The following is an 11,611-nucleotide window of genomic DNA, read 5'->3' on the forward strand; positions in this document are numbered from 1 at the left end:
ACCCACGGTTGGAACTTGAACCATTCGTGGGAGTCCCGATCGGCGGTGGTGGCTTGCTTTAGTGCCGGGATATGCGGGGGCTAGCGACTAGTTACCGAATATCGTACCAAAGTCTAACGCCTAACGGCCACCAATCAAACAGACAGCAGTTTGCAAGATCGATGACGACGCCACGAGCACCAAGTTATTGAATACAAATATCGGGATTTTGGGGGTATGATTAGAATATACGGTTGCACTACAATGTCGAGTATTTGGACCTCGCTAACTAGTTCGGAAGACATGCTCTTCTAACACATGTGCGGAATGATTCCTACGAGGAAGTTTGATGAACAGGACGTAGGAGAGACGGTAGTTCATGCCGGGTCGTGGGTACGGATTGATGTGTGAGACTTGCCGATTTGCAATCGCTAAGTGTGGAACACCTTGTGGCCCGGACCGGAAGATTGCCCGTTGCTCGCACCCGTAGCACTCTCAAAAGAGCCGTCTCCGTGATGCCAATCCGGATTATCCCAGTTGGGCAGGACATTGGTCAGATGTTCTGGCAGCTGATCCGGCCAATTTTTTCGAATCACCTGGAGCACTTCATCGTACAGGATGCGATATCCCGAGGGAGATAGGTGAAGACCTGCAACACATGAGCTTGTCATCAAACCCCGAACCGGAGCGACCATAACTCACCATCATGCAACAACTCCTCCAAGACTGGATTCGGTCCAAATTTTCGGCTGCCAGGTAGTACCGAACTTCCAAGCTCCCAACCAGCTTTCAGCATGATTACTGTCCACATGTCCACGACTGGAACGCCCAGTTTCTCACCAAGTTCTCTCGTCGCCTCGGCATACTCTTTCGTCCGCTCAGCAGTCCGCCGGGGTTGATTGTAGCCTTTGGCTTGATCAACAACCCACTGCATGTACTCGTTGATCGGGGGTGGGGTAATGAGGATTATTCGAGCGTTATGGGCCTTCACTTTCGCATGGGTCATTAGATGAGTTAGGTTTTCGAGGTACCGTGGAAGCGGAACGCTTTGATTGAGGTATGAAGTTGGCCAGCATGAGTCGTTGGCGCCGAAGAAGACGGTCTGCTTTATATGAGCCTTGCGAACAACCAATGAAGAGACTGAATATACCATGAGACGCATTCGGGCTTCGGTGACGGCTGGGATACAGCGGAGGAGGACTTTGATAGCCATATCTGTGTTGTAACCGCTGCTCCCAGTCAATGCATGCCACTTGAATGACTCAGGAGGAATTTTTGAAGTACCTTAGGCCGCGATTGACCACGTCCAACTTCCGGATATACGCTAGTGGATGGTCATTCTCTCGTCGTCGGGTCCACGTTGATTTTCTGACACTAACCATCTTGCAATGCAGCAGCGAATCCGAATCCTCGCTCTTGGGAACTAGCCTGCTGGGTGATAGAATCCCCTAGTAACAAGAAAAGGTCGTATAGCGGACCCTAATGGACTTAGATCGCAGACTTGAATATCAAAGGCGCGGAACCATACATATGCATTTTCATCATAAAGAACACCAGTTTCTGGAAATTGTAACGCGTCAGACGGTACATACAATTCATGATGTATAATAGCAAATCGCGAGACTTGAGATTTGAGACTTGAGACTTGAGATTTGAGACTTGAGACTTGAGACTGGGGTCTGGGAACTGGGGACTGAGGATGACTTGGAGTTTTGTGTGTACCTGGGTGTCCCCCTGCTCGCAACATACTGGGCGACAGACGCGTCATGATGTCTCCATATGATTTGATCGAATTATAAGTATCGGTGTCTTAATTTTAGGATCTCATGTAAGACAAAAAGTGAATGACGGAAAGGCTCGAGCTCAAAGAGTTCGAGAAGATACCTTTATACGAGCAGGAGAACTTCATGTTGAAGGGTCACGAGCCGTTTCAGATGCACCGCCTGACCCACCCGGCCGGGGGTCTTCGGCTGCCCTAAGAATCACGATGCGGAGTTTCATGATAACTTCTAGGACACAACAATCATATTGTGCTTCATGTTTGACGTTTCCTATCACATAGTGTTTGAATGGAACATGGATCTCCAAACATATGGCTTTCCTTATCAAACTCACTTCTCGAGATACAGACATATGCTGGTACCGCTTAGTCATCCTCCATATCCATAAGGGCTGGTGAGATTTCTCCCTCACGCTAATAATGGTGGAAATTAATTGCTCAATTGGGCCTAGCGTGCAATTTCCTTCGTCCTCGCCTAGTTAGGGACAACTTCAATTGTCAATAGTTATTCAATTTATTCCTTCTCTTACAGACCTCAGCATGGGGAATATCGCCCCTCCTCCAGGTAGTCTTCACATGTCCTATGAAGAAGCCTACAATGCTCTCAAGATCTATGGTATGCAGCATGGTTACGGCTTCGTACTCAAACGGAGCAACCCTCACGGTTCTGATATAAAGACGCGATATTACTATCAATGTGATCGGTCCGGAAACTATCAGTCAAGAGCAAGGATTCTAAGCACAAGCACACGCATAATAGGGTGTAATTTTAGGCTTGTCATATTCAAGAACAAAAATGACGACCAGTAGAAGCTAGAGGTGCTACACAAACATCATAACCAACCCCGGTCGCTTAACCCTAGTACGCATAATGTCCAACTAACTAACGTATTCCACAAGCGAGTGGCCCATACAAGCGAGTGGCCCAGCTCATTTTACTAGTAAATTCGACAAAATTCGATATCAATATCTCAACAACCACTGGATAATATAGTCTGAAAACTTAGAGTTAGGTTTTCCTAGCCATTTCTAGCTTACTATTGAAATATTAAAGCCCTAGCTTTTACAGGTATAGAGATACCTACTTCTTGGCAAGATTTAGAGACCAAATCTCTATACCTTTATAACTATAAAAGATAAAGCTCTAAGATTCTAATAATAAGCTAGAAATCGATAGGAAACCCTAATTCTAAGTTTTCAGACTATATTACCCAGTGGTTGTTGAGATATTGATATCGAATTTTGTCGAATTTACTAGTAAAATGAGCTGGGCCACTCGCTTGTATGGGCCACTCGCTTGTGGAATACGTTATCGTAAGCGTATATTAGTAACCATAGAAAGATATAATTAAATCAATGACACATGCTAGGGTACGGCCGATGCAGATAATGGCTACTATTCAAAAGGAGGATCCGAACACGCTAGTATCTGCTACCGATATTCGCGGCGAGAGGAAGGCAATTAGAGAGAAGTACTTAAATGGGAGGAGTGTTATGGTCTCAGGCCTGTGGCCTGAGCCCTTGGGTGTGGCTGGTGGATTGCATAGGGATTATCAGAAAAGCAAACATAGTTACACTGCATTAGGGCAGCAGAGGGGAGAGTCGCTACTTCACGCACAAAGGCGCCAGGAGATTCTCTCTTTCCCTCTCTCTTCAGTTTAGATTAATGGAACTTGGTAATCGCAGATCTTGCGCATCCAAACCGTGTCAAGGAGTCCGATTAAGACATTATTAGATGGCCTGTCTACGCCGAAATAGGTCTTTACTATTAAGAAGGATGCGGATAATCACGTATAAAGTCTCTTCTTTGCCCACCAGAAGCAGAGAATTGCTAAGCACCGGGCTCAATTTATGAAACGTTAGAGTCAGGTATGCTCCCCGCTAATAGCCTAAGAGGCGTTTCTAGAAGGCTTCCGGGAATGCCTCTTATAATTCTTTTATGGAACTGACTGGAATAGCTTGTCTACGCAAAGAGTCTATATACATTTAAGCTAAAGTGGAACGAGTTACTCAAAGACTATGTCGACCAGCGAGAACTTTGCCAATACTTACGTGACAATTAATGGCATATACGTACCGAGTGGGCAGCTGCTTAGACGTCTCAGCATCGACACTATAATATAATCATAACCTCTCCTGGTGAAGGAATGCATAAGGTATTGAAGGACTACCTTATGGCTTCAACAGGCGACTTGCTGCGTGTTGTTAGAAGGATTAAGCAGATAGTTAAGAGCCAATACAATAAGTATAAGAAACAGATTGCTTCTTCTAAACACAGCATTAAATTCGAGCACAGACTAGAGTCAATGCCATTCCTATCTCCCGGCATTTATAACATCCTTACACCAGCGGCAATTGAACGCATTAAACAATAGGATCTATTACGCCAGAAGGAGCAAAGACAACGCCGTAGCGGGCGTCCTTGTTCTGGCCTCTTTGAGAAGATAAACGGTCTTCCATGTCATCATACGCTGCGAGATGTAATAAATTCTGGATCGACATTACGACCAAATCACCTTTACGACGATCATTGGCGCTATTAACGTGAGCAAGGACGGTCAATAAGCCTCTCTCCAAGGCCATATCAATCTATCCTAGAGTCGCTTCCTGCTTAAACAAGAAGTGCACCGAGGAAGAACGAGGCATCAACTCGTCGAGATCCATCAGCTTTTGAACGACGTGTGCCACCTTCTATCCCTCAATTTTAGCCTCCTCCTCAACCTCAGGGTCAAACACTTGCTGAGGTCTTACGACACCTAAACACCTCTGTCGCTGTGTTAATTCCTACATCTGCACTAGCTACGAACACTATAACTACTTCTATATCTGTGTCGGTCCCTACACCTACTCCTATATCTTCCCCTACTCTATCTTATTTGTCTTCACCTGTCTCTGTTACAGTGTCTGTCACTATGGCTTAATCCCCTCTACAGACTGCTTGGCAACCTCCGACGTTGGAAGAGTTCTTTACTGACATCGAACGTCGACGGCTTCAGCCTCTTCCGCATAACAGCAGTGACTTTGGTACAGTGACCAATTTTTTGGCAGAGACAGGGCAGGAAAGGGACCGGGCAGAACTGATCGAAGCACGAAATATGGCTCTCGCTACAAGCGGAGTATATGCTTCCTGCACCCCAACAATGGCATGGAATTATCACTTTGGAGATATGCAAGCTTTCTACGCCGCAAAATTTGCACAAGTCGATGCTCAAAATCCTCTTTTTGGGTCTGGGGATGTGCGTAGACAGCGTCCTAAGCGTGCTGCAGCAGAGACGGTTTCAAACGCTTGGAAAGGACTTAGCCCGCGCAAGAGACAGCGACGTCAGTAGAAAGAAGATAGGCCTAATAAGGAATACATTGAAACATTGAAGTTCGTTCGCAGAGGAAAATGGGAAACTGCGCGCTAGGCCCAGTTGAGCAATTAATTTCCACCATTACTAGCGTGAGGGAGACATCTCATGCAAAGGAGAAATCTCAAATACGAAGGGAGAAATCTCACCAGCCTATCCATAACCTCAACGACGAGTATTAATCGCGTTGTGTGCATCCAACGTGTTAGAAATCTCCTCGAGAGAGTCCCATTCTTCCCTCGTCCAGTTGTTTGAAGCCCTCATACCCTGAACGCTTCTCCATATCTCGCGGAAGATCGCATCCGACTTGCGCTGCAACTGGGCCCGTCGGGTCTCTTCGCCCCGCCTCGACCCCCAGATCTCCATGTCCAATTCGTACTTCCGTCTCAACAAATCGGCACATCGCGCGATGCCTTTGGCTTTTGCGGCCGCTGCCTTTCCATCTTCTTCGTGTCCCGGAGGGTACAGCGGCGGCGGCGGCGGTTGTGCCCGGTTGCCCTCCGCGTTCTGACCGTAAGGCGCGTTGTAAAATGGCTCCAGATCCGCCCCCGATAACCCGCCTTTCTTCTTCTTCGGTCGGAGTTTGGTTAAGGCTTCAAACATCATGAAGAGCCCGAACGTTCCTAACACTGAAATGGAGGCCGAAATACCGTGCACAAGGGATATGATGGACGTTCTAATGGTGTCGACTTGGGTTCTTCCGGCCCCTTCAACGACGATACGGCAATCTGAGGCCGGACAGGCTTGAGGTGCGTCGCAAATATTCGTCAGAGATATATTTGATCGATATGGTGGACTCGGCGGTTCCTGGTAGTAGGAAGAATAGTTATAATACTGTTGACCCTCCAGCCCGCTCAAAGGTAATCCGCCGCAAGAATACGGCAGCGTCCAGGCTTCCACGACACTGTTCGTGATCGACGTGTTAACCCGTCCTTGGATGGCGACGAGGTTGGCTGGAAAAGGTTCCAGACCCCATCGAGCAGCGGTGATGGATAAAGCGAACAGTGGAGAAATGGAGCTGTGGTTGATGAATTTCCAAGCTTCCATCACGATCGCTGTCGCGCCAAAGATGCCTGACCGACAGGAATCCTTTTTTTTAGATTATCGTCGAAATCTTCCCAGGCCTCATGATGCGAGAAAAGGCCATACAACTACATGGGCGTTTGGAGATTGGGGGCAGTGCTTCGGTGCGAGGATACGAGGCAAGGCTGGAAGCCACCGATGCATTTTCATTTGCTAACGAATGCAGGTTTTGGCTTTAGATGTGCAGCAAGGCAGTCCACAGCCTTTCGACCGGAAAGCAGAGCAGCTCCAAAAGGCATTGAGACTTATAGTAAGCGCTACGTAATCTTGGACAGTGATTGATGTCGCCTTGAAACCGACTACGCTGGACAAGATTGCGATGTTGTTGAAGCTACGCCTTTGCTTTCGGTCGTGTTGTATAGTTTTATTATGGGAAGACTTCACTCGGATTGGGAACACGCGCGGAGTCTAGGCTACGGTGGCCTCGAACTGATCAACGGACGCGAACTGAACGGAAGAAGCGATTCCGATTGAGATAATTACATTGTAAGTTTCTTGGAACCAAACGGTGTCCTCGATCGAGTTAGTACTCTACATTTTATTGTTACCCTTTAGTCCTGTACGATATTTTCTTTCCGTCACCCCATTGCGCTTTATTCGACAGACAACCTCATCAGAGACTTCAATCTCTGCAACAAGATCCACGGTTAAGTAATACCCGTACCCTTTTGCTTTCTTCTGTTCTCGAAGTTCATATCGTGGTATCGCGCCCATGTTTACCACCAAGTTCTTGATTTCATGGTTACCTAGAGCGATCATCAGTATTCAGTTAACAATCCACGACCTTGACAACACGCTGACGCCAATTGGCAGACGCAACAACTTGATGAGCATTACGACTTACCATTTTTTAATTCTGAGATGTTTGCTGGTGCTTCAGGAAGAGTGGTCGCCACGAAAGTCACACTCAGCTCATACCCTTTCTTGTGTTGATTCTTCGATGTGTGGCCTTCTATAGGTATCGATGATTTGATCGGCGAGCCAGGAATGATGACATCGCCTCGTTTCGCGGCCCATATTATCTGACCCGGAATCAGCTTCCTGAGGTGAAACCGATCGTTGACGGCTTTCCCATCATCATGCTCCGGCCTCCAGTCCTCGTAAAATTCACTGAGGCAGATGCCATAATGTCTCGGGCAAAATTCGACTTTGGTAGCCACCTCAGAGCCGATCCCCATCCCCTTGAGAAGGGCGCCCTGAACGACCGCGGTCCAGCTAGATGATCTGAGTAAGCAGCGGCCTACGCATCGGATGTTATTGTGCTTGCCAGTTGTCTGCTCTTTGGACTCCGATATGAGCAGTGCTATCAGCATACTCCTTGACCTTCTTGTAGAGGTATGGATTTTGAGCGAAACCTCCAGACATAAATATATTCTGGGAGTAATGAGCATCTCAGGTGCGGGTAGATCGCATACACCCAACTTACTTCTACACGCAGGTACCCCTGGGGACGTCTTTTCATTTCGACGTTCCTCACTTGCCGTCTGATCATACCGATGGTCGTGTTTACGCTCTTCTCGAATATGTGTTCGAGGTCGGAACTACAACACGGCTTAGTAGTTAGATAACGATTCGGCGACAATGTAGCCTTACTGCGAGAGCTTAACGACTCCATCTTTTATGGCAAACTTGTGGGCTTCGGCAGGCTTCAGTGTATGGAGCCTGTTGTCTGCATCGCGATATGTCTGAGGGAGCTGTATGTTTCCCTTGTCGGTGCTGTCGAACGCTTCTTTGACTGGCTTGAAGCGCTTGAGGAGGAGGCTTGTCAAAGGAGAGAAAACAGAGTGCCCTCCAGCCGTTACATCTTCCGAAAATAGGTGTACATTCGCTAACTTTGGCTCCAGCCACTCTAGGAAAGCCCTGTCGACAAAAGTTGCGCCGCATCGACTCTCGGATCCTGCTCACTGATAAGTATTTGTGCATATTGTTGCGCGCGATCTTACCGTCGTCTTTTTCAATCAAGGACAGCTTAAAAGGATCGATATTCTCAACACAGTATGTTGCGATATCCTCATACAGACGTTAGCTTCGTCGTTGACCCGGACGAATGTCATCCTAAGTATGGGTACTTACCACAGTGCCCCCGCCGGCATCAACAAGCACGAAGCATTCACCCTGAATTCATCAGAACCACTATTTATTCATAAAGAGACGAAAATCCCACTTCGATGACTGATGGGTGGCTTTTCGCCAGCATATCTTGAGTAGTGGACAATGCACATGCTTCTGGCTCCTGTACAACATAGAAGTCTCGGATATGCGGGAAGAGACCTTTATGGCAGGCATGTCTTACTGCAGTGATGGTTGCATTAAGAGCATGGTAATCCCATATCTAGAAGATGTCAGTCGAGCGGAAACCGCTTCTCAGCGTGAGTATACAGAGCAAGCATGAACGTACGAGAGGGTGAGTCACGACGATGTCGAGAGGAACTTCACGAAGAGCTTCCCTTGCTGTCGCCATCATGTGTGCACGCCATTCTTTGGCAACCTTATCCAGGTAATCCTCAATGATCTCTCCCGCGTTCTTCCTCAAATGCTTCGGGAGTTCATAGTCTCGATTCCCGCTTTCTTGAAATTGCTGCAAGAGACTCAGGCCTTTCAGGAGATTTCGCAGCACCGCCAACTCTGTCTCTGGCGACTGAAGCATTAACTCTAACTTGGTCCAGCGCAGGATCAAGGAGTCTTTGTCCATCGAGTAGCCCCATTGCTTTTCTCGGTTTTTCGCCGCCGAATAAGAGAACTCCGATGGCACTTTCTCTTGGTTCTCCTCTACCTCAGTTACACCTGGCCAGCGCGGGAACACGGTGATGTCCTGAATTGAGCTCTTCACAAGAGCATCATCTTGCTGGACCCATGCTACTCCTGGGAAGTCCGGTGTCAGATTATGAGCATTTCGCTCTGAAGAGGACTCACCAGTGAAAGTTGTTCCATAATCTATGCCCAATAGGACCCTCGGGCCCGGTTTCAGTCCCTCCAACGGTGCTGCAGTTTCCGAGTCCTGGGGTTTCGGCTCCTGGGCTCGTCGTCGCACAGGCATGTCATTAAATATCGAGCCTCTTTGATGTCTGGTTGACTCCGACGCGTTAGCCACTCGATGTCTTTGCGCTTCCTCCTGGCCATCTCTCCCTCGCCCTTCTCTTCGTTCGGCATCCCTCTCTCTTACCCGTGGAGAGTCCATTGTTTTGATGGTGTTAGGAAATGGAAAAGCTACGGGAAGCAGGTAGGAAATGGGAAGTTGCCATCGACCAGCCTTGTCAGCCAGGAAGAAGAGCTGTTTAGGCGGCCTCGGTGTAGAACCTAGTCTAGCCTTGCCGCGAGACCCAGAAACCTTTTCTCGTGTACGCATCATATCGGCTGTAATGGCAAGGCTGAATTTTCATGCTGATGCACTGCCCCAATCAAGAAGCAACCAAACTGCCAGGTCATAGGTAGGCTCTGCATAACAAATGATTGATAAGTGTGAAGGATAAGGCTGGACTAGCTACCAGCTCAATTCGGTTTCAACTACGATACCCTCAAGCTCACCGGTCAACCGTTCTCGACAAGCTATCTTCCGTGGCTCTCTAAAAAATGGACTTATTACACTGGAGAAAGGACGAGAGAAGTGCCTTGGATATCAGAAGAGACTACAACTCACGAATCCAGAGGTTCTTCCAACAGGTGGAGGTCAATCTAGATTCTTTTATCGGCGAGGGGGACTCTCTGGAGAAGCTATTCCGATGGAGCGCCAGCGTCAACAGCGCGAGACGATATCTCAGTAATCGCCTTTCCACTGAACAGAGGAATTGCGATATTGCTGAGGAGGAGCGGGACAGGTTAAGGGCCCAGCTTCATGAAGCAAACCAAGAACTATGCGGCCTACACAGCGAAATCAAACAGTTGGTCCTGGATCATTCCGATGCACTTGATTTTGAGAAAGCAGCCCGCAGGAACGAAGTAAATAAAATCAAGCAGGAGTACAAGGACGAGACGAATAGACTAAAGGGACAGCTCCTTGTGAACCAGGACGATTTCAAGCGATGGCCAGACGACAAACTCAAGAGCAGGTTCAAGGAGTTACAGATACTGATCAGTAATATCACTGATCCGGGCAGAGTTGAACTGCGAGTTCCAAGAGGTCGGCCACTCGATATCGATTTCGACCCGACTGGATTTTTAGCTCGCGCTGGTGGGGAGAGGGCGCATGTGCTGTTCAAAAGCATCATCTGGGTGATCCTTGACGAGCACTTCTTCTCCTTACCGTATGGCTTTGGAGTTCTCGGCCCAGCGACACCAGAAAATACACTATTAGGGGCATATGGATCGTGGTATACTGCTCTAGGAGGGAAAGTTGAACCACGTAAGTCTCCTATGACTTTTCTGAGGTGCTCCATAACGATGGCAATTCTAATGGGAATTCTAGTTCCTTGCATTGCCGAAGGCCTCAAAGTCTTCCACACTGACCAACTGGCAAACGGCTGGAGGTCCGCAACCTTCCAAAGCCTCTACTCAGCTATCGTCAGTCCAACAGCCTCCAACGCCACCGCAGCCCAAAGCTCTGCGAACATTGACGCGGCGGTGAAGCGAATATCTCAATTGTTCACGGCAGCCTCGCAGTATTTCTCCAACCCGTCTCCAATACAAGATCCTGAAATCCTCCAAGCAGCGAGACTAGCGCGAGATATCGCTGTTCAGTTTGGTGTGCATCCCGCTCACCTACGGCTTGTGATACCTCAGCATACCGACCGAGTGCAGATTGGAAGCAACTACCACGATTATCGTAACGGACCAAGTGACATCGGATCTCTGGTTACAGTAGACTTGGTGACACTGCCAGGTTTGCAGAAAGTCGGGAATGGGAGGGGCGGTTTGCAGGGTGTCCTGACAATTGTACCTTGTGAAATCTGCACTCAAACGGACGCGGAATAGGCCGCTTTACTCGGCTGGCTTCATTAAACGGTTTCGTAGGCCGTGCGACAGGAGCCCGGAAGTTCCAATTGTGGAGCCTTGATGATGGATAAGGACTCCATAGATGTTGGGAATACCTACGTACGGCCTATCCTAGTTCAATTGTAGGTATGGTGCGTCCAAGAGAGTGGTGGGTTTTCCTGACATTTCCTCGTCAATATTGTTTCTAGACAACAGTCCGAGAAGCAAATCATCGTTTGATATTAGATATCCACAGAAAAGAGGCTCCATATTGTGACTATATTTCTGCTTTGACCGGAGCAAACCAGAGGCAAGCAGTACTGGAACTGAAGCGGCATTAACCACCTATCCTTCTGAAAATTTGTCCAATCTCAGGCATGGACTATCAAGATGCCGTTTATGCAATTATGTTTACTTGTAATACATTTTTTTAGCAAAATACACGGAAATCAGTAGATCATGCCGAGTAGATCATATCACTGATTTCCTGAAGGCTGAGTGCCTTGCAGGT

The 11,611-nt window shown here is 47.9% G+C and overlaps 4 protein-coding genes across 4 annotated transcripts; 2 read left to right on the top strand and 2 right to left on the bottom strand.

The window, feature by feature from the left end:
• Positions 1-167: 167 nt before the first annotated feature.
• Positions 168-1,815, bottom strand: P152DRAFT_228181 (isoamyl acetate-hydrolyzing esterase). Its single transcript, XM_033674537.1, has 7 exons — positions 1,729-1,815; positions 1,508-1,539; positions 1,359-1,458; positions 1,264-1,303; positions 1,130-1,208; positions 682-1,081; positions 168-628 (listed from the first exon to the last, which is right to left on the bottom strand). Exons 1-7 carry the CDS (start codon positions 1,745-1,747, stop codon positions 411-413), a joined length of 888 nt encoding a protein of 295 aa, XP_033529877.1. The 5' UTR covers positions 1,748-1,815; the 3' UTR covers positions 168-410.
• Positions 1,816-4,932: 3,117 nt separating this feature from the next.
• P152DRAFT_228206 (uncharacterized protein) lies at positions 4,933-5,201 on the top strand. Its single transcript, XM_033674538.1, has one exon. The coding sequence runs from the start codon at positions 4,964-4,966 to the stop codon at positions 5,126-5,128; it is 165 nt and encodes a 54-aa protein (XP_033529878.1). The 5' UTR covers positions 4,933-4,963; the 3' UTR covers positions 5,129-5,201.
• Positions 4,981-9,472, bottom strand: P152DRAFT_485607 (uncharacterized protein). The gene is made up of 11 exons (XM_033682055.1): positions 9,106-9,472; positions 8,591-9,054; positions 8,357-8,524; positions 8,266-8,307; positions 8,136-8,202; positions 7,786-8,089; positions 7,619-7,733; positions 7,460-7,566; positions 7,037-7,407; positions 6,857-6,938; positions 4,981-6,127 (listed from the first exon to the last, which is right to left on the bottom strand). The coding sequence occupies exons 1-11, from the start codon at positions 9,368-9,370 to the stop codon at positions 5,275-5,277; spliced, it is 2,838 nt and encodes a 945-aa protein (XP_033529879.1). The 5' UTR covers positions 9,371-9,472; the 3' UTR covers positions 4,981-5,274.
• A 197-nt stretch (positions 9,473-9,669) lies between these two features.
• P152DRAFT_517694 (uncharacterized protein) lies at positions 9,670-11,563 on the top strand. The gene is made up of 2 exons (XM_033683025.1): positions 9,670-10,531; positions 10,595-11,563. Exons 1-2 carry the CDS (start codon positions 9,763-9,765, stop codon positions 11,098-11,100), a joined length of 1,275 nt encoding a protein of 424 aa, XP_033529880.1. The 5' UTR covers positions 9,670-9,762; the 3' UTR covers positions 11,101-11,563.
• The last annotated feature ends 48 nt before the right edge of the window (positions 11,564-11,611 follow it).

This window comes from Eremomyces bilateralis, assembly GCF_010015585.1.
Source record: "Eremomyces bilateralis CBS 781.70 unplaced genomic scaffold P152scaffold_39, whole genome shotgun sequence".
Taxonomy (NCBI): Eukaryota; Fungi; Ascomycota; class Dothideomycetes; order Eremomycetales; family Eremomycetaceae; genus Eremomyces; species Eremomyces bilateralis.